The 23,236-nt window shown below is 40.8% G+C and overlaps 1 protein-coding gene across 1 annotated transcript in view; it reads right to left on the reverse strand.

Annotated features, from left to right (window-relative positions):
• Window positions 1-23,236, reverse strand: part of TM9SF3 (transmembrane 9 superfamily member 3) — a 52,758-nt gene that overhangs the window by 4,069 nt on the left and 25,453 nt on the right. The window contains exons 6-14 of the mRNA XM_064463657.1: window positions 22,564-22,695; window positions 21,914-22,080; window positions 19,130-19,224; window positions 17,137-17,267; window positions 5,758-5,897; window positions 4,129-4,197; window positions 3,888-4,034; window positions 3,372-3,455; window positions 3,185-3,261 (exon numbers count right to left, since the gene is read on the reverse strand). Coding sequence (XP_064319727.1) covers window positions 3,185-3,261; window positions 3,372-3,455; window positions 3,888-4,034; window positions 4,129-4,197; window positions 5,758-5,897; window positions 17,137-17,267; window positions 19,130-19,224; window positions 21,914-22,080; window positions 22,564-22,695 — 1,042 coding nt within the window. The remainder of the gene's footprint in view (window positions 1-3,184; window positions 3,262-3,371; window positions 3,456-3,887; window positions 4,035-4,128; window positions 4,198-5,757; window positions 5,898-17,136; window positions 17,268-19,129; window positions 19,225-21,913; window positions 22,081-22,563; window positions 22,696-23,236) is intronic.

The following is a 23,236-nucleotide window of genomic DNA, read 5'->3' on the forward strand; positions in this document are numbered from 1 at the left end:
AAAAAAGAAAAGCCCAGAACAAAGCATGGAACACCATTTCTCAGTGATCCGGGATGTACCAGACTTGCATAAGATGTGTTAAAAAAAGCCTACCCTGTGCTAAAAAATTTCTGCCAAAACTTCATGTTCAATAAAAACATAATGGGTTTTTGCTTTTAGAAATAAGACCTGCAGCTGGCATTGCTGACCATAGATTTATTCAGAACCAATAGAGTTCTTTAAATCCTGGGACTGCTCAGATAATTCATGAGGTCAGCCATTAAATTCACAAAGAATGTTCATTTTTAGACCCCAAAAGCCCAGCATTCACATCTAATCAGGAAATCTGCACAAGGAAAACCTGATGCATCGTCATTCCAATGCTATCAGAGTAGTAAAGAGCCTGCGGAGTCAGCCTCTGTGCTGCGTAGCATTTCAAGCCGTATGAATATCATGACGGCCACTCCACTGGCCAGCAAACAAGGGATTTGCATTGCTAAACTTGGGCAAAGTAGAGTTCAGTTAAAACAAATACAGCCACAGAAGATCAGGTTGCTGCTTGCAAGTGTTAAGTGTGCTGAGAATGCGGCAGAAAGAGGCCTGGCGGTTCAAGGGGAGACCTGTACGGCATTCGGTCAGACCCCGGCACGGGCTGTGCAGAGGGGTGACGCGAGCCTGGAGTATTGTGGGAGCACAGGCAGATTTTCTGTAGCCTGTCAAGAAACTCATCTTCTGTCTTACGCAGTAAATGGACAAAATAACGGCACTGGACTCCTGTTCTAAGACCCATTATGTTTTGCCTGTTAAAGCAGACACTGCCAACAGATCCAACGCCCATTTTAGCTGCTAAAAACAGATACATTCCAGAACTTGTTTTTTGAGGGTTTCTCTAGTGATATGGTGCCAGATACCACAGAGATTTGGGAGAACAAAGCACTAACTGCATTTCATTTGGGCTCTAGCATTAATGATACATCATGTGCACTAACGATGACTAAAGAATGTCCTCCTGAAACAAATGCAGGACAGCTGGCTTGTTTGAATTAAAACATCCATATTAAACAGATTTTTTTAAAATTGTAAATATCACCTGATAAGCTGTTTAACTTGGTTATGGCTTATATAGGTTTAGCAGAAATAGACTGCAAGCATATTTCAGCAGAAGCTTTTAAATAAAGTGAAAAATCAAAACAGTGAGGAAGAACCACCACAAACAGAAGGTTAATTCCCATCTATTACTTCAAACCAATTAACTCTTACTACAGCTGTGACTTTGCAAACACAGAATTTTTTCAAGAAGTCCTTCAATCATACTTACAGTATTTACCTGGATGCCGAAGCGTGGTATTGCAAGAGGCCCTTCTATACTATATAGCTCCTAAGCCATCCACTGAGTGAATAAGTTTCAGTCTTTTCTGTTACTAAGAGGGGAGCATGAGGAGCTCAAAAGGTTTGGAAGTTCTCATGGGCTCCCTACTGTCCAGTCCCAGAACTTAGATGCTCTGCAGAGAGCAGCAGACTTTGTGGATCAAAGCACCCCATTACATGTGGGATTTGAGTTCACTAGGCATTGTCAGGGGCACTAAAAACCGAGCTGGATGACACAAGCCTACAGAGGGTTTCCCTGTGGGTGCTTTGGACCCTAACTAGCTTGTCTCATATCCAACTGTGTGATACTGAACATGCCCATTCACATGAGCATCCAAAGCACAGCTCTACACACTTTTCACAGGAGACGTACGGTCAGTAGCATGCACACAGCGCAATTCTCTAACACAAATGTCTTTGTAAGACCTCAATGGCAGCAAGTTCCCTAGACAAATGCTTTCTGACAGGGGATTTTTTTTCCTTCCCTCCACATGCTGAAAATGGGAGTTCTCAAGAAAAAGGAACCTCACAGCTTCTCTTCCAACACAGTTAAGACGACAAAAAGAAATCTCAATAGATCTGTGGAAGAGGTTTAATGTGTTAAAGTATTTCCTGATTTTGAATAAATTTGTATTTTCCTCTAATATTCTGTCAAGTAGTGTCCTAGCATAAGAAAGCATTTGACAATCTTCCTTTAACATGTTTTAGAAAACATTTTAATTACAGAAACTGGTGGGCAAGTTTGGCTTCTGCATCATAGATATTTTCATCAATACCAACCTGAGCACTTTAAAAAGAAAAGATTAGAGCTGAAAAGTATAAGCCTATTAAAGAAAAAAAATGGCTGCAACACTACCAGAACAGCAGGGAAGTCTTGTAATGTGCCAAGAACCTGATGAAGCAAGATTAGATTGTATGAGAGAAAAGGGGAACAGGTACTCAGCAGTTGGGAGATCATTTCCCTCCCCTTTTATAAAGCATTATGAAATTACCCACCCCTCTTGGGATACCAAGAAATGTATACTTTACAGAAAGTAAGATATCATGTGTCTCAAATATTTAACTCAAAGAAATCCTTCCACTAGAGTCTACAGGACTATTCATTCACTACTAAGAAGTAAAGTATTAAATAAGGCTCACACATAAAAAGCAAATAACGTCATAGCAAAGTGCGAAAGAACCAAGTCACACTTTCTGGAAGTCATAAAGCAAAGGACAGAAATAAAGCTAACAGGCGAACATACATATTTGGCTTCATCAGATGACCTCCGTGTTGAGAACTGTTTTTTTCCTAAACATCTGTCAAAACAGTATCTTAAAAAGCAGTGAAATCCAGCTGCCCACAGGAGCACTCTGCACTCTCCTCACCTGTGAATATTCCAATACTTACTTCTCAAATGCTATCCTGAACTGTCAGTCCTCTCTGTTCTCATCACCCTCATATACACATGCCACAAGAGACAGACGGTGGCGTCATCGGTACTGCGATACCACTGATGCATCAATGGGTGTGCCTAGCTCCTTGTCTCGGGGCAACAGCAAAAACTCCGAAATGAAATGCCAGCGTGGACTTAATTTACTTTGGAATTTATTTTGCAGAATTTCTTGCCACATATTGAGTCTTTCGAGCTTGCACTAAGCATGAAATTCTCTGCACAGCACATAGGTTATCTTCCTATCAGAAGACACAATCCACTCAGATTCTTTAAGACTGCAAGCGTTTTTGAGCAGGTCTTGCAGGCATACACACTCCACCACCAAAACCACAGAGATAAAATCAGAAACACAACAGTCTGAAAAATTCTGACAGAAAATTGTCAATATATTTGAAACTTACCACACATTATTCCCAAAGCTGTGCTAAATACTGCCATATAACCAAAGTAAAATGATGTTTGAAACAAGCCATACATCCTGAAAAAGAAAGATAGGAATTTATGCTAGGTGTTCTCCCCATTTTTTCCTCAATAAACTTATTTGGCAATATGGTAAGCTGATATTCAAGCAGGAAAACTACCACTTACTTTGTCTTGAAAAAGTAGTAGTAAAAGGAGTACATGTAAACATAAATCGCAGTTGATGCCGCAGAAAGAAAGCTTGTCCATTGCCTGAAAGTAAACACGCGTGTCCATCACATATCCAAGCAAAAGGCTTCCCAAGAAGATGCACAAAGCACTAAAACCTTACCCTGAAAATGAGGTGTACTGGTTCTACAGACTTATTTAACAAAATCTACGTGTTATCAGCTACAAGTGACAGGGGCCTCTACGGCAACCGCCACCACTGATACTTGTGATGATCCTTCTTCATATTCCTGTGTGCCTTGACTTATCTTTTTCTATACATACATACATGCACACACAGGTGCACATCCACACAGAAAGCTCCTGAGAGCCCAAAGGACCCAAGAACTATTTTTATTCCCTACAGCTAAGATCTGGGCATGGGACACTTTGAAAAGACCCATCTAGACTAGAGAAGTAATGTTCTTCAGAAAACTCTCACAATTTCCTTAACTATGTAAATAATGCAATACTTACCACCTGTAATCCTCTGCGTTTAGCAGGAAATATGTACAAACGATAGTGACACAAACCGTCACAATGCAGAGGATAACCAGAACCAACATCATAAAGCCATAAACATAGTAGATCTTGTAAGCCCAGAATGAAGTAAAGATGAAATACCTGAAGAGAGTAAACAAAATACGCCGATGATATTGTAATTGAACTTCTATTATTATCCTTTTTGATCAAATTGGCAAATACGTGACATACTCACATTTCAATAAAAATTGATCCAAAAGGGAGGATTCCACCTAGGCAAACTATAACAGCTGGTTCCATGAACCTGAAAGATATTAAGATTAGTTTAGGGCCAATTTTAATCTTTCATTTATAAATATATTAAGACATATAACCAGATAATTAATATAGCACAGAGAATTACTTAAAAGACGTGGCAACAAGAGCATTTCTGTCTCATACCAGCATAGTAGAAAGAAGATTCCCCCAAAGATGTCATGTGCATGGGTAGAAAAAGAGGGATTCTTGGGGAAAGTTGAGACCTACTATCATCTCCAGGCATAAGGTTAGGCATGTAACCATCCTTAAAGGCTACAGAAAGAACCTCTCTTGGCCAAAACCAGCCTAAGGAATCAAGCCCCGTAACATCCACCAGCCTTGAAGGAAGGCAGTGAAATCCCAATGCTGTTGACGGCTACAAATGCAGCAAAAAGCGCAAAGAAAATTTTGCAGGGTAATGGTTATATAATTAAGAACCAGTGGTTATGTTTAATGCTATACTGAGTCACGAGCCCATAATCAAAAATGAACGCTCAGCTACCTGTAGATGGTTCTGTAACTTACTAAAGGTGACCTCTGCATAGTACTTGCACTGATGCTGAATCTGTCTAGTAACCAGTGATTTAATTTGCAGCTTCTTTTATTATTTATAGGGAGACTCGTCTAAGCTGAGTGTGCGATTTCATCATCTTCAAGAGAAGTATCTTATTTCTTTTCATCTGTTATGCTGATCCAGAAAAATCCATCAGATTCCCAAGATACAGGTCACAATATAAATCAAATCCTAGCGTCTGAGCTGCACAACCTGCCACTAACAACAGACTAACTGCACTTCCTGGATATCGCGGCGCAGGTGTTTCAGTGCACCCTTCACTCTGGTCCATTCCTCTGAACTGGCAAAGTAAGAAAAGCCTATTAAAAAAACCATCTGAGGATACTTTCATTTCCATAATTTGCTCCTTCTGTCTCAAAATTAAATTAATAGGAAAAATTGAATGCATTCATGATTTTCCAAAAACCCAAGTCTACTTTTTAAGACTAGGCATGCCCCCTTTATATTCACTTCAAAAATCATATGGGTTTATTTGCGGCTCAGACTGTATACCTGGAGTATTTTAGGCTCTGTGCCATCAACAAAAGCGCAGAATTGGGAACAGCATTGCAAGCTTCTCCCCACCATCACCCTGCAAGTACGTCTCAGCTTGTACATGAAGACCATTAAACAGTCTCCAAGTTCTGTCTCCAAGGCAAATTCAATCCTAAATCTGTAAGAGGCAGGAACTAATGAGGAAAGGTTTAGCTTCAAGATACCCACACAAGCACTGGGTTGGGACCATCCCTTTTACATACGGGACTGAAGAGCATTTCAGGCCAAAAGTGAATCAGTGATCCAGGACTGTAAAATCTGCTACAACTATTAACCATTAACTGCACTTGGTGTTTTTATTCAACAGAAAAATCATATTAAGGAAATGTCAATAAGGTGCTCTTCTAGACACAATTTAAATAAAAAAGATATAGAAAAACTTTTAATGATCACATCTGAAAAGTCATTTTACATGTACTGAAGTGAATACATCTAGGTAACGTGCATGCTTGTCTTTACCATTTTTTCTCTGGTATGGGACGAGGCACTGCATTGACACGACATGGAAAATTGGGCTGTCCTGACAGATTTCGGCCAAGAATTGTACCAACGAGGTTCAGTGGAAGAATGACAAAGAAACAAATACAGCACACTGCCACCTGTAAGCAAAAATAAAATAGTAATTAAAAAAAACAGGTATAAGATGATAAAATAACAAACCCACTCCATTTGTATTAGTCCTTAGTAGTTACTGCTGTAGAATCACACTCCTAGTTACAGAAGCAGTAGTCAATATACATCTATTTTATCAAATGGAAGTATTTATTTCCTGAGAAACTTCCTAATAAACATTCTTACGTATATTTTCTTGCATCACTTGAGAGAACACAACCATTACAGATTTTTTTACTGTTTTCATCTAATCATTACACTCAACACATGGCAAGAAATGAAATGGAAATCTTCACGGTACTTTATCACAGAAAATTTTGTCAGCTTCTCTTAAACTTTTGCAGAGTGTTCTATCCCTGGGAGGTAACACCTAACAGTTAGGCAGCTGCATACAAAACTACAACTGCAGGGTGCACGATGTTTAATCCAATACAAAAAAGAAGTCTGAACAAGAACTGTAACGCCACGTCAGAGTGCTACCAATCAAATTTTTAGTTAAATCTTCTCCACTATCCAGCAACCAGGTAATTAAGAGCACAGACTGCCAAAGACACAAGTGACCACTGGTATGCACAGATACACAGTTTAGAATCACAACGGCCCTATTAGGCACAATGCAGCAAAGTCAAGCCAACGTTCCAGCTCCGCCCAATGAAACGGCCTCCCTAAAATTTTACCACAAATCATCTTTTCCCAGTATATGTATATATCTCTACTTTTGTCACTCCTTGGAAGATAAAAATATGTTGCCTTCAAAATGGGAACATTTTAAGTGTTTAGCAAGATGTTGCCTACTCATACCTTTTTAGCACAAAATGAATTAACGTTAGACAACTCGTTAACTTCTTGATATTGATAATTAAGTGCAGAACAGTTGGCTCTAAGGCAATAACCATAGTTCTGAATACCATCCCTGTGACCTTCTCTCTGCAAACATGTGAAATACTGCCTTCTAAAAGCACTGTTGCCTGAGGCTCTGCGTACACCCTGGTGCCTCCTAAGCAAAGAAGCTACATTCCTCTTTCACCCTATCAGGATGCAAAGTCTGCAGCAGCAGATTAATCCAAAACAATGGGCAGAGGACCAGGTCTCAGAGCCACACACTGACTTGTTTAAGACGTGGTTACGCCAGGATATACGAAGGCTGTTCCCCCAGGTTGCATCTATGGAAATCTACTGCAAGCAGCCGACCAGCAAGAACCACTAGAGGCCTCATGAGATGAGGAGCTGCACTACATTAGATCAAGACAAGCTTAGCGTTAAGTCAATCATACAAGTTTAAGACAACATCTGACAAAAGTCAGCGGGTTCTCCCTCTGTTACTGACTTGCACACCATTACTAGCCTGGGCCAGATGTGAATGGAAAACGTTGCCTGGGGTTTGATGGAGCAACCCTTCATGCTTCACAGAAGGGACGAGCCAAACAGGTGGCAACAAGCAGAAGCGCTGTCCAGACTACTCTGTAGATCTTACTAAAAAATTACATAATGGGCCACTAAAATATGAAAAAATGGTAAATAAGGAAAGCTAGGTAGTATTTATACTTACCAATAATAAAGCAGATTTTACGCAAATAATAAATACTTAGTATCTCCCATCTATCTTCCATTACTGGAAGAAACACAGGTAATAAGACACTATGCTTTAGGCAGGCCACTGAGGTTGCCTAAGAATAAATTACAGAAGTATACAACTAACTCAGTGGATGCAGGTTCTGCACTTGAAAACTGCTCAGTCTAAAAGAATGAGCAGATGATAATTTTCAGAGAAAAATGTCAAAAAGCATCAGAAGCATCAAAGAAGAACATCTTGAGTCCTACATTTACTAAAACCCTGCCCAGGAAGTCCCAGTTTGTTTGAAGTGCAGTGGGCAGAAGAGACGTACAAGAATTAAGGCCTGGACAGGATCTGAAGAATTTCCGAGCTGACCATATTGAAACCATTTCCATTTCCAAGAAGAGCTTGCTCTGCCTCCTGCCTGCACAAGGACCTGCAGGTGGGTTGGGTGGCCCCTGTCCATGCTGCTCCGTGGCACTCCGGCAGGTGGGTTTCAAACCTGGCTTAGGCAGTAAGCTCAGACACAGGCAGTGTGAAAGGGTATCTGTATTGCTGGTCCAGCCACAACTGCCTTTTACAGTGCAGTTATCAAGGTGTCTGTAGCTTCGTTTCTTGATCTTGGAAATTATCCCTGACTGGAGACAGTGGTACAAAATGAATCCACTGCTTTACTGCAGAAAGAAACTGTCTGGGAACAGCCTCAGGTTCCAAGCTCACCTGGAACAAAACTTAGCTTGTAATTGTCCATCTAGCAAAACACATTTACCATAGGGAACGCACACGGAAAGAATATAACCTCAAAAAGGAACCAGGCCTGATTACTGACTAGCTGGCAAACTCCTAGATGAAAAAGGCGGTCAGTAGCATCTCACTCTAGTGACATCAGCTGCAGAGCTGAATGGCTTCAAATCAGGCGGTCAAGGAGAAGGCCCAACTTGCTCCCACAGGGCTTGGCTCTTGTGTTGTCTGGGAGACTGACTCAGCAGCAGCTTTGGAATCTAAAATGTTTATGTGCATAAAACAAGCTGAGACAGACTAAGGTTGATTGAATAATGGCTTCAGTAAGTACTGCCAACCTGCCTCCAGTATGCTTGTAACTACCATCCCATCAGAACATCTGAGTGCTTGTGGTTTCATTATCAGATCAGTCAAGTCATGATTGATAATGTTGTAACATCTTCCTTTCTATTAACCATCTGGCTGAAAATTGAACTGACTTCAGACAGAGCAGCCAGCATCTTCAGTGAAATCTAGTAAGCAGCATTAGGCAAAGTCAACATTTTGTAAAACAATAAACTGCCTGTCCTAATGCTACATTATCTCCTGAGGACAGCTGGAATGGAAATGCATTTTTTCCTTTTTTCCCGGAGCCTTTCAGGAGCCTAAAAATTATCCGCAATGATTTTTCAGTGCAACTGAGGCCCAGCTAAGCAAGGATGGACCATAGTACAGGCTCAGGAATGCCTCCCACTTCCACCTGCCTCTGATAAGCTATCCAAGCTGATAGACACATGAATGTTCTGTCTTCTGAGATAACCACCCCCTAGTGACAGCAACCTGCTCCTCTCATTAGGCTGACCAACACAACCTGTGCTGGTTAATCAGCACACATTGTCCTGACCTCAGTAGCATCTTCCTTCTTGCCTTCAACTCACTGTCTGACTCCATGGTAGTCTATCTGCTCAGACTGATGCTCGCTGAAGATTACTTTCTTCATTCTTGGCAGTAATAGCCTTCTCTGGATGTGAGAGATGACTGGAGATAACTGACTTTTCAGGCATGTTCCTCTTAATTTCAGATCCGAGGTGAAGACACGGCCTCCCTCCCAAACCAAACAGGTAGTGCCTGATACCACAGATGGCGAGGGCAGTGATGATGCAGACCAGACAACGTCTAAACCTAGAAGCTAAAGCTAACTGAAGCTAACACAAGGCACTAGGGTACACAAGTGTCTTGAACTGAAAAAGAGATGAGGTTATGAGATTTCTGACTCAAAGGTTTCAGAGAATGAGATTACAATGGCGAAAGCAGCTCAGGCACTTACTGGACTCCATTTCACCATCACAAATGGTAAGAGGAAACAAAGGAAGGATCAACACTCTGCTCTTCCCTCCTGCAGAAGCACCTCCCTACAGAGATCACTGGTAATGTACTAAAACAACAACCCCAAACCCCAGTAACAGCTGTTGTATGAGAGGCAGAGATAATTTAGGTCTTAGTGAGCCTTTTAGGAGAAGCAACATCAGCCCAGAGAAATTTTCAGAGAACAGTTTTAACTACTACTTCAGAAAGCACTAATCACGCAAACAGGCAAATCTACTGCATCTACAAACCCAGTTTTCCATCAAGCAAACAAGCACAAGCTCTCCGTAATCCACATTACTAAGACAAATTACGTGAATTTTTCTACTAAGCCACTACGTTAAAGCATACCTATTTAATTATGACTGTTGCGCTTTTGTTGTACAAAACATCTTATGTGTACAAGAGCATCTGATTTAGTTTGCAGGTTTTAGTTGCCATAGAAGAGATCACCAACCTCACCAAGCTCACATTCTTTCTAACGCCTTTGTGTTTTGTTTTGATGGGGAATAATATTCTACTGCCCTTGACTGAACGTGCAAGGATTCAGTTTTCCTTATTTGAAAGGAAACATTGTCATGAGGGATCTAATTTATGTCCTAGTGCCATGTGTTTCATATTTTCTGACAACTGTAGATTAAACTTCATTCAAAGGTGATAATTAAAATTTTTATGAGCATATCTAATATTAAACAGCTACTGGCAGGCTGCGGTGCCTTGACTGCTTAATGCACAAGGGAGAAAAAGCAATAAAAATTAACTGTCAAAGCAGCAGCTTGATCTTTCCTGTCAGCTACCAAAACCGCACTCTCAGTCATGAGACTCTCCCCCCACACTGAGGTTACTGAATCTGTACAGTGAAACTGTTTTCTGCACATCATCTGCCCAAATATTACACAAAACAAGAACAGAATAGACAACGTTATCAATCTTCTTACAAGTTGTTAATGTAGGGTGCTGCTTTGGGTAGTAAATGGAACTGTTGAAAATTTAGGCCGAAGCATTAAGCTGTGCCTATTTTCAGCAAAAATAAGGTTTTTGACCCAGGGTTTCACAGCCACTTTTAAGCAATCTGAGGAAGCACCCTGCTGAATGTATAAAACTAGATTTTTTTTTCTATTTTTAGCTAGATGTATTTCCTTATCTGGCTCAAGACATGAAAATCTTTGGTGCTACCAGGTCCTCCTTTTTCAGTGGCAGCCAATACCTGAATCTACTTAAAGCCCTCAGGGATGGCTCTGCAGCTTGGATTAAGCTATCTGTTGGACGAAACACTTTTTTCTACTTTAAACAAGATATAAAAGATGCTAACACTAGGATCTCGATCCCAAGAGAAATTCAGTGTGCGTAACGTTATTTAATTAAATCATTAAAAATGCTTACTGGAAACATTAGCCACACAGGAACCTATTGCTCAAACAAAACAAAAATGGTACATCTTAAACAGTTTAATAGAAGCTGCATGGATTCTGCAGTCAGAATATTAGTCATAGTAGCCTTAATGGAAATCTTTAAATTATGGATCACACACAGAACAATGTAAGCACTCACAAGTTATGAAATGCCAGAATTAAGCTGGTCCCTTTAAATTCAATCATGCTGTTCTCTGTTGAAATTCTGCATTACTGAGTAAGTATTTCTGCATAGAACGACCACCACAATTCTCATAAATGTATATGGAAAGGTCACTTCACTTGTCATTATTTAAAATTCTTTTTAATTGTTCCATGCTCCATTTTTTGCATATAATTCAAACACAACAAGAGAAAGAGGATCGATAAATACACTGAAAAGACTGACAAAAAAAATCAAGAGAAGGTAAATCAAGGTGTAGAACACCTTCAGAAGAACTCTGTGTTCACCAGTAACAGGATATAATAAACAAAATACACCCCCCCCTCCAAAAAAAATCAAATTTGGGCCCCAAAAGAACACAGAATTGAACAGCATCCAACTGTGTTTCTATAAAGGTGAAGAGATAAGGGAAAAATCCCAGGCTTTTATATTTCCTTCATTTGCTTAGGGAGTTGAAAGCTTCAAACCATTAAGTTTTAAAAAGCACTCATATTTTAATAAAATCTGTCACATTCTTTATGGCAGTTTGAAGGGAAAGGCAGCTGAAAGATAGCCCAGGGAAGAGATGAAGCCGCTGTTCAGGCTTATGCTGTACGTCACTATGGAAGGCTTGTCACAGTACAGGTAGATGGCTTGCATGTATATCCAAAAGGGCTAGAGGCAGAGCCCCAAGACTGAAGAACGACTTCAGAAACAAGCTCTGGATCCTCCCAGTCCCTGCTGCATCTTCGAGGAGATCCCAGACATGGGGAACGAGATGTAGAAAGTGAACGAATCTTTGAAGTTCAAAACAGACTGCAATGACAGCGAGGTGTATGACGGTCCTGAACGGCCCAACCAGTTCGAACATTTCAGGACAAAATGTGGAAAAGCAGACACCAGCAGCAACTAAGCGTTCGCTTGGATGTCTTGGCTCTGACACTATCCTCTGCCCTTGCTACATTCCATAGAAAATCTGTTTGGAGGGAGGAATTATGTCTCAGAGAGGAGACGACCTAGCGGTTCACTGGGAGGTGGCAATGCAAAAGGGGCAAAGCACAGGATACCATATTTAAGCATAGTCTCTTCGCAACCTTTTAGCTCAGAGGCTCTTTTCAGCCACTTGATTCCTGCTTTTTCTGGATTTACAGTAGTCAAAAAGAGGTGGTAATTCTTCCCAGCAATTTAAATCAAGGAGGATGGTTTCAAGACACACCAGGGAAAAGGAGGTAATTTCTGTATTCTAGTACCTTTAGATGACAGAGGTTTTATGTCCCCAAGAAAGCAGCAGCAGCAAGTTTGCACTACAGAATTCTGGAAGCTTCTCTACACTGAAAATAAAGGTGAAAAGACACAAAAGTATCTTATCCATAAAGCCAGAGGGCTTCCCGGGGACTTCAACCTGAAGCATAACAATGTAATTTCAAATAATTTTCATTTCCTTCTACAAACCAGCTTCATTAGTCGATTTGAAGTCATTAGAGCGTTGCTTTTTCTGATGAACTTTCCAATTCATAACCTGCTCCTACTAAAAAAAGCCTGCTAACTCCACTGAAGTTTTATTGCCAGTCATAATGATTCAAACACATTCATAAAACCTTAAGATCATTAAAATCACTGTGTATAAAGAGTCCTAACATCCTTATTAAGTGACCCCTGAAGATTTATATTCCCACTTGCTTTTGCATGTACATGTTTCCATGATCTTAAAATACAAATCAGTTGAACCGATTTACAAGACAAACTTCAGCACAGGTGAAATTCCCTTCCCTCAGCATTCCTGGACTCCAAATGGGAATACAAGTGAGACATGTGGTATCATAAATGCTTGCTCAGCAGTAAAACAGAGCCTCTTTCCACATATCAAAGACCAATGTTGTAAACTTTTCTGACAGCACAGTATATGGCTGCTAGCTTTTAGGAAAGAACAAACAGTACGATTTTCCATATTCCTTTGGGGCACTGACTGACTAACACAAACATATCCAAAGACAGACCTTTTAGTCTAGTTTTTGAGGGAGAGAAAAAAACAAAACCAACAACCACAAAACCAAACTGAAACAAAAACACACACACACAAAAAAACCCCAACACCCAATCCAGAAAAATAAAGTGAACAGTTTACAAACACGTTTAGCTTGATATTATATTTAGTGGTTTTATAACAACAAATTCAATGTAAAAAGCTGGTATTTAGGCATGCATTGAAAATACTAATAAGGAGGTGACTAGAACCAGCAATGTACATGTAAAGTAATGACCAGGAATCAACTGGGAATTTCATTCCCAAAGCCTGGGACCCAACAGTGCTGGGAAAGACAGAGGTGAAGAAAGTGTTGGGGACCTCTGCCTTTTCGGCATCGTTGGTGACTGACTCTCCTGTTCTGTTTAACAGTGGGCCTGTGTTTTCCTTCTGTTTCTGCTTGTGGTTGACATACCTGAAGAAACCTTTCTTGTTATTTTTGACATCTACGGCCAGTTTCAATTCGAGCTGGGCTTTTGCTTTTCTAACTGCATCACTGCATCCTCTGGCAATGCCCTTGTAGCTCTCAACGGATAATCCTCCACTTCTCCATCTCTGGTATGCTTCCCTTTTGGATTTGAGTAGACCCAGGAGGTCATGGTTGAGCCAAGGGGGCCTCTTGCTCCTCTTACTTCCCTTTCCTTTGTAGGGGATAAACTGGGTTTGTGCTTCCAAGAGAGAGTTCTTGAAGAACTCCCAGCACTCACTAGCGCCTTTGTCTTCCATGGAAGCATCCCATGGAATCCCTCCCAACTGAGCCCTGAATGAGCTGAAGTTAGTTCTTCTAAAATCCAGAACCCTTGTCTTAGAGCTGACCTTCAGCACGCTCAGCAGGATCCCCAACTCCACAATATTGTGGTCACTGCAGCCAAGGCTATCACTAACTGAGATATTACAAAGCAGGCTTTCTCAGTTTGTGAATAGCAAGTCCGGCAGCGCCTCCTTCCTGGTTGGCACATCTAACATTTGTATGAGGAAACAGTCTTCTACGCATTCCAGGAACTTGGTGGATGACATGCGAGCTGCTGTGCTGTTCTTCCAGCAGATGTCTGGGTACTTGAAGTCACCCATAAGGACCAGGTTCTGTTGGCCAGAAGCTTGCTTTAGTGCCCCAAGTATCTCTTCGTCGGCATCGGCATCGTGGTTAGGAGGTCGGTAGCAGATGCCCACTGTGAGGTCCGGCTTGGAGATGACCCCTCTGACTTCAACCCAGAGGCATTCGATAGAGCAGCTGCAATCACCATAGTTGACTTCAATACATTCGAGGTTTTCCTTAACGTAGAGTGCAACTCCTCCACCTCTTCTACCCTGCCTGTCCTTACGGAAGAGAGCCTGTAACCGTCCATTGCGATCCCCCAGCCAGTTGAGTTGTCCCACCATGTTTCCATTACTCCTATGATGTCATACCCTTCTGAGTGGGCACGGAGCTCCAGTTCCTCCTGTTGGTTTCCTAGACTGTGTGCATTTCTATACATACACTTGAGGTGATTACTCCTCTGTTTCCCCTCTTGGGAGACAGCTACAGAACATTTGTCACCGCACTGCTTGGCCTGACTTACTGCCCCGTTGGATGTGCTGGTGTGAGCGTTTCCGCAATGGTTCCCACCCCCAAGTCCTTCAGTTTAAAGCCCACCTCACCAAATTAGCCAGCCTCCTGCTGAAGATGCCCTTACCCATTTTGGACAGGTGGATTCCATCCCTCCCTAGCACGTTGTTGTCATTGAAGAACACCCCATTGTCATAAAAGCCAAACCCTTCACAGTGGCACCAGCCTTGTAGCCGGGAGTTGATATACATTATGTGCCTGTTTCTGGCTGCTCCCTTCCCTCAAACTGGCAAAATGCAGAGAAGATCTCTTGGGCGCCAATGTTTTTCACTTGCTCCCCCAGGGCTCAAGAGTCTTCCTTGATTTTACCCGGGTTGCGGCTCTCAGTGTCGTTCATGCCTACATGAAATAGTAGCAGTGGATAGTAGTCTGTTCTTTTGATGAGCTGTGGCACCCTCTCGGCCACATCTCGAACCCTGGCTCCTGGAAGGCAGCGTACCTCTCGTGGCTCCCTGTCAGGTCTGCAGATAGGTGCCTCAGTACCCTTCAACTGAGAGTCACCCACCACGAGCACTTGTCGTTTCTTTTTACTATGTCCACTGTGTGTTGTTGGTACAGTTTTCCCTTGCAGGGGACTTTGCAGACCTTGCTCATGGGTGTCCTCAGTCGTTAGGGCTTCATATCTGTTTCTGATTGTGATGGTGGAGGGTGCAGGCTGATGTGGAGTCCTGCTTCTGTGAGTCACCAGGGTCCACGGTGCCTCATTCTCGGCAGTGTCAGCCACAGGAACATGATTCTGAAACCACCTGCCTATCTCTGCCTCAGCTCCTCTAATACTGCGCAGCCTCTTAACTGTTCCTTGCAGTTCAGCCACTGACATAACAGGTTGTCAACCCATGCACACCTCATGCAGGTACTTACATTTTCATCAGGAGAGGGGTTTGGGCATTTGCCGCAACCCACTGCCTGTACTGATGTTTCCTGCCTTACCAGATCCATCTGGGTGGATGCATCAGATGTCTCAGGGGCTTTTGCTGTAGGAACAGTGGTTTTAGCTCTGAGGCAAGTGCTCACCATTTCGCCAGAGACCAAAACACTTGCCTGAGTCGTGGACCTACAAGCAGGCTGTGGAGTCCCTCCTGCTTGCCCTGCCTGCGCGAACTGCCACCCCACGCCCTGTTTGCCCATCCTGGTCGCTCGCGCTCCCTAGGGGCCATTTAAATCTGCCACCGTTGCTTCTGGCAAGGCCCCACGCTGCGACAGCTGCGTGTCAGCCTCACTTGGAAGAGCTGCCGGCTCCTGATGGGTCCCTCCGCTCACCCCCGGGCTTCTCGGGTACAAGGAACCACCTCGCCTGCCCCGATCCAGCGCAGAGCCACGGGACTCGCCCTCGCCGCCGCTGTGCTCCTCACCCTCCGAGTCATTCATTCACTAACAATGTGTTCTTAAGAAGTACTTTCAGTCACATACTGAATTTGATTATATCCCAAACAATGCAATTTATAGGACAGAACTTGCGATACTAAGCTTCACTTCGTGATAGATTTAAACTAAGAAATCATCCAAGGCTACTCACACATGTCTGAATAGACTGAACAATTTAGCCTATCACAAGAACTGACATCACAAGAGCTATTAAAACAAGTTAAATCCGATGATTTGCTACAGACACTAAAAAGAAAACAAGCCTTCCTGAACTAAGATATTTAAGTTAATAGTGCTACTATGTAAAATTAGGAAAAGCACTTCTACGGTGCATATTTTTAAAAAAATCTGCTTTCAAATAACAGCCCTTGCAAGCTCAAACAGAAATCCTACCAAAGTGCCAAGTGATTATTTCCTACATTGTATTCACAGGGTTATTGGAGGTTTCTTGAAAGGGCCATAACAACAAACAAAATCCTGACAAAAATCATGAGAAACAAGAAAAGTCATCATGATTAGATGAGAAAGTAATCCAACCAACATTGTTTTTCAAGAGACATAGTTAATACACAGACAGAAGACGATAACTGGATACTAAATACCACTTCACAAAGTGAAAACAGTGATTCATTTTCATAAAGCCAGATCTCCTCATCTCATGTTGTTGACCAATCTTTTATTTTTGTTTTCTTCTGCTTGACTGCAATGTTTTGGAAGTAACTTTCAATTGGAATCCTTCTGTATTGCACTTTAGCTCATAACCAGTTTACATGGACCAACAGAAGAAAATTCAGGTTGCTATAACACTAAGCTTGAACACAAATCAGAAGTGCCATTGTAAGCAGAGAAGACTCTTGTTGGCATCCAGCAGCTGTTGCTATTGTGGTTAAAACAAATCATACTCGAAGCACCTTAGAAATCTATTCTGGGAGGTTTTAACTAGGAAGGCTAAAGCTATCACTCACAATTGTATTTGGACTAAAAGGTAGTTCTCCTGTCTCTACAGTGGCATTTAAATTCTCCAGTAAAATGACTCACCATAGTTCCAAAGGGTATAGCCCTTGAAGCATGATAATAGATGGCAATGAAGTTAATGAAGAAGGCAGTTCCGCACACCATTGCTGGAATAAGGAAGGCTCCAATGAACATCTGCTTTATCCATCGCCTTCCTGTAAGAAGGGACATTCCAATGGGACTGGTGAGATACAGTGTATTTTGTTTAAAAAGTTATCAGCAAGCTCTCCAGAATTACAGGTGTTTGACAACTTCTCCCCAAAAAAGGTGAAAGAATTAAGTAACAACGTACTGCATCGATACAAGAGCCAAGAGTCAACTAACAGTTTCCTTTGACTCCTGCAACTCACAAGATGCAGCACATTAACCAATTTATTAAGCCAGGTGAAAAGACAGGAAAAGGGATACAGCGTGAGAATGTTTTGGCTGAAGAACAGCATATGCTGACTAAGCTGGCCAAAGACACCGGGGTATGAAACATAAGCATATATGTAAGCTGCAGACTAGTAGAGGCATTGATAGCAGAGCTGGCCCTGTGCAGAGCCTGCTCGTGCCCTGAGAGCTCAGCACCGCTCCCAGGACAACTCAGCACTACAGCTGCTTTCAGGCAGCACCAGCTCCGGGCTGTCTTGACCCAGCTAAGCTGACTCCGTACGTTCAGGATGCATTAAGGAATTGGCTACTCCCGGTATAAAGCAATTTAATACACGGCAAAATTGAACTCTGGCATCTTAAACAGCAGAAAAGGTAGAAGGAAAGTGATTTCTAAACACCAGACATAAAGGGAAGAGCAATACTTGTTAGCAGTTACTAAGTTTACAGCTCCCTGATGAGCTCAAAAACACCCTCTTGGGCCATACCTTAAGAATTTTCACTGTCTTTCCTTTACTTTCTATGCTCTTAAATACCATCTATATTTAAATTTAATAGACCATAGACTCATCTGTAATATGCACTAAATAAACAGTCAGAAAACTAGCACATGGGTTTCAGGACCATCATACATATTTTCACCATAGGCAAACAGTTTGATAACAAGTTTGATTTGTAGAAAAAGAAGAACTAAGTCTGGCTCAACTATAGAGCATGGTACATGTTAGAACAGCAACCCTAATTTACCTAGATCTGGTTTTCTACAAATCGCTAGGTTTTATACAGAAGCCACATGAAAAGCAACATTCAGCTGAGACTGAACACTAACAAATGTCGTGCTATGAAGATACAAATTTTCTTTTGCAAACTTACCAGAATTATTTTTCCTAAAGCACTACAGAAGGCAATAGATATTGATTACTGTTTTATTGCAGCATAGGGAATGGATGAAGCTAGTGGACCACAAGGATGTAATTGGTCGTAACTCAGAGGAATAGTGAGGAGGCACTTGAAAACAGCCCGCCCAAATCTGTTATGTCAGTTTTATTGGGCTTCTGCTCTCTACTGATACTTATTTTGAATTTGCCAAGTATAAAGCAGAGCACCTACTGAAAAGCAGAATAACCTTCTTTAAAAGGTGCTATAAACAGTTTTCCCCATCCACAATTAATGGTCTAGTAAATTCTGTACACTCATGCTTTCCGTGTTAGTAAACATAGCCCTCCCGGTACCAACAGAGGAGGCTACGTAGGACTCATCTGGAGATGACGTGAGCTGTTTAACTGCACGTTACAGAAGAGGTAGAGATTATTATACTCTCTGGATGTCATGAGCCAAACAATTATATACAACAGTATAACAAGCAATTCATAAAAAACAACTGTTAAAAGTAATATGAGCTAAAGCACTGTTAAATTAACCAAAGACTTCAGCTATCTTTAGTTACAACATGCAGCCAACACTGAATAGAAAATAATATGAGAGTTAAATGTATTCAAAATATTTTCAGTTTATTAAGAATTTAACAGATTCCATCTGGATGGCCTAACTCCGTGAGGGCACTTCCGTATTTGTGCAAATCAGAAGATAACAACTTCTCCATTTAACAATGTAATGAAAATGCTGAAACGTGAAAACAATTTACCTCCTTGTCTAGCATAAAGGCTTCCTCCAAAATATCCATTCACTGGTGATGTTGCAGCATAAACAAATATAGCTGTACTAAGCATTGATCCTCTCCTATATGAGGTGATTTTTTTTTTTTTTGGTAAATGAAATAAAAAAAAAAGACAAACAGTATTAGAGCAAATGATTACAGTAAAATATGTACATTTAGCAGAAGCAGTTATTTAATATTTTTATGTAATGTAAAAATTTAAAAGTGCTTAAATTGTAAAATCCGCATGAGAAGTGTTTATATCCAAAGCTTCTGGCCAAGTCTGATTCAATCTGTTAAAAAGAGTTCCGACATCCTATATCCTTTTCTAACATGCATTTATTTTCACTGGAGTACCAAATCTTGCTTCTGATCAAAATACTCTGATATTTGGATGTGTGCACCTCGTGTCTAAAGAGCTGGGCTGCTTACATGACATACAAGTGTAGGATTCACCTACTGCAGATAAAAGGGACTCTTTGCTTAATATAAAGGCCAGTATTAACAAAAATCTATTAAGATCATGAATAATGTTTCTGCCATCCCCCAGAAATTAACTTTTACGATCAAAAGTGATCATCTTACAGAAAATTGGAAGACCTGATTTAGAAACTATAAATACTACAATGAAGCCACAAATCAGCATGGAGTAGCCCAATCAGAAGAGTCCAGTAATTTTTAAATTATCACCTCATTAAATGTTGCAGTACTCATTCTGGCACAATTTTTCTGAAGTTTGACAGGCAAAGCTAATAATTTTAAATCACAAAAGCCATCTCCAACTACATTTTTAAAATCATGTCTATGAACAGCAAGATATAAATGTTATTCATGGATAGAGCTGTTTCCCCATGTCCCTCTGCTACTCTTCAACAGCAAAAAGCAGTAGAAGTTTTCAGCCAGCTTCCTGTACTTTCTTCAGATTAGTTGTTCTGAGACATTCCAGATTATTGGCATTCTGGCTTTTGATGAACCACTACTGGATGCCTGCCCTTCTCAAAGAGGTCATCTTTAGTACAACCAGCTTCCATGACTGCACTAAGCAAATATACCTGCTGGTCACACACACTAAATGAGGGTTATGCTAACATTTGCTTCTTAAAAAACAAAATTTAGAAAGCTGCTGGTTAGACAGAAACCAGTTTTAACACTTCTCCTAACTTAAGCCAAAATCCCAGAATACCATGCACAGTCTGAAGTGACACATGTAAATCCAGGCTACCTGTAAAACGATCAGCAAACGTTCATCTAAAGTTATCTCAAAATTTCCTATTGTTCAGCTTATGTTTCAAATAATCTAATGGAAAAGCTTCTCAAAACACTAACCAGTATTAATAAATTAAAAGGTGGCACAACCGAATTTCACTGAGAGGCTTCCAGTTGGCATCAGCTGCATGATCCCTAAGAGTTTTAATAGACCTGAAGAACAGACAGGCAATCTTTCTTCTAATTCTGCTTTACAGCCTTTTTCACTCACATCACTATTTTCCTAAATATAAGAATTGTCTGCACCAGATTTGGTCAATTGTTCCATTACGTACCCAGAATTAAGTTCACTTTGAAAGTGATATGAAGACCTATTGCAATAAAAGACTAAGTGCATGTATATTTTTTTAAAAATTACTTTCTGACACATCTTACAATTGCCGTTACTAACTTACAGCATCCCTACAGTGCACAAACATTCTTTAAATGGTTTCATTTCCTCCCTTAAAGGGCTGACATGCTGTACAATTAAAAATGTGTATGTAAGTCTATCCAGAAATGTAACCATGGGGCACAAGGGGGGAGTAACACTATATGAAAAATGAAAATATGCCAAGATACTGGTACTACAGAGTGGCTTTTTAAACACACATTAAAAGGCAGCTAAATTCAGAACCAAGAGTTCTCTCTAGTGGCACATTAGAAGTATTACAACTTGTTAAAATCAATAGTTACAGGTGATGTTCAAGGGAAAATAGAACGGAGATTTCAAATTTTAGACATTGCTTAAAACAAAGCACTTGTTAAAAAAAGAAAACACATGCATGCACACCCCGTATCCAAAATACGATCACTACAGAAACAGATGAAGTCAATCCAGGACACCTAAAATCTCAGACAGGTAAAAGGTAAAGGAAAAGAACTAGGTGAACTGCAAGCTGCGTGTTGAATTTAAACTGGAAAAGTATTTGTTTGTTTTAAATGAATTCTCTCCAGTGCGGACCACAGCCCAGCTATTGCTGGAGGTTCTACATGCAACACAGGCTGAGCAGCATCTGTTCAAAAGAACTTAAGAAATTAAATCTCCATTCCTGAGAAGACTTGTGGATAAGATTGGCCTAATGCATTGTCAGCAGTAAACAGGACTATTCACAACACAGCACACTCCTACTTCAGTCTTTACAGGACAAGGCGGGGAAAAGAGGGTAAGAAATATAGCATTATCTTGTCACTCCAGGTGAAACCAGGAGTGAAATACACACCTTTTAACATTTATTTCCCATAGAATCTACTCGTGATGTTGGAGAACAGACTAGATTCATAATAAATCATGTAAAAAGCAAGCATCAAAAGAGTAAAATTAAAGGAGACCAACTCACATGATAGGAGTGGGACAAAGTTTCATTACAACTTAAAAGAGCCTTTCTGAATACTACACCTGATCTAAAGATAAAGGCTAAAGACTCCCAAGCACTTTTTTCCAGACCAGTTAGAACATACATTTTTTGTAATAATTTTGTTCATTTAAGCATTTATACATGGAAGGCACGGCACAGTTATACTTACTCTGTGTATAAATCTTCTATCATTGCAACAACAATGACTATAAGAGACACAGCAAAAATTTGGCAACCTGAACCAATAAGCGATGAAAATATTAGAGGATGACTGGATGGTCTAAAAACATCTCCATGGACCTGCTTCCACCCATACTCATCACCTAGATCTCTGTCCTAGGAGCAACAACAAAAAAATGTTAAGTCTAGTCATGATAATTAATGACAAATACACAAGCTGGGCAAGTGCAAGTATGTCTTCTCTCCTCAATGCATCAAATCTAGGAGGAAAGTTTACTTTTCAGATGCTTATGAAGATGACAAAAATTACTACCTGAATGTATGATGCAGTAAAATCTATCAGATTCCCTCCCTGTCCCTAAATCCTCTGAAGTGCTTAGAAGTATATACACAGGCTTCTAATACACATTCGGAATGGACCTCGTTTAATCTAGGCGAGGTTATAAACATTATAACCACAGACAGAATTCTGGGTTGCAGCCTAGAAGCATGCTATAAAGAAAACCAGTAACACTTTCAAGACACACATACGGCAGTTTTCTGTCCATTTCAAGACAGACATTTGGAACTACTAACACAATGAATGTACAAAATAAAAACAATGAGCCTTAAAAAAAGGTTTTAAAATGCCGATCTTACCATATCATCCATTTCTTCCTCCTTGCTGTATCTTGCATAATCTTTTCGCAAAGTTCTCATTAATATCATAGACACAAGGCCAACCAGAAAGATCACCATCATAAAAGAATTGAAAATTGAAAACCAGTGAATCTACAAAAAGGAAACACATCCCTCAGGTTTAGAACTGTAAATGTGTTACAGATTTGTTCCAATAAGGGTAAATCGTTGCCTAGCAGGACAGCTTGTCAGCTAAGTAACAATAAACCCATATTCTAAGTAACAACACTACGTCTGTAGAATGTCCTGTTAAAAGTGGTCTGTGTAAAACCATAGTTTTTCAACAGCCAAGCTTGCTCACGGCGAAGTTATCCCAGCTCAGTTAAGCACCAGCGAAGCTTGAACAAGTGGCTGCACGTGCTCCCTCGCTAAGGGCAAGGGAACACGTGCTGCTGTCTCCCTAGAGAAGAGGTTCAAGTAGTAAAAGAGATGCTCACAGTCAAAAAGCCAACGGAACCATTGCTTTGCACAGGAACAAGATGTCCTGCAGCATTATTTTGCCTCTGACAAACACATCTCCTGGTTTTCACCAAGCTCCAAGCAGAAGTCAAACCCTCTAATTTCAGAAAGTAGTATAGCTCAGTATGAGGAGCTATAGCAGCTAAAGGAGAAATAACCACAGGTTTAAACCATC

This window comes from Phalacrocorax carbo, chromosome 12, assembly GCF_963921805.1.
Source record: "Phalacrocorax carbo chromosome 12, bPhaCar2.1, whole genome shotgun sequence".
Lineage (NCBI taxonomy): Eukaryota > Metazoa > Chordata > Aves > Suliformes > Phalacrocoracidae > Phalacrocorax > Phalacrocorax carbo.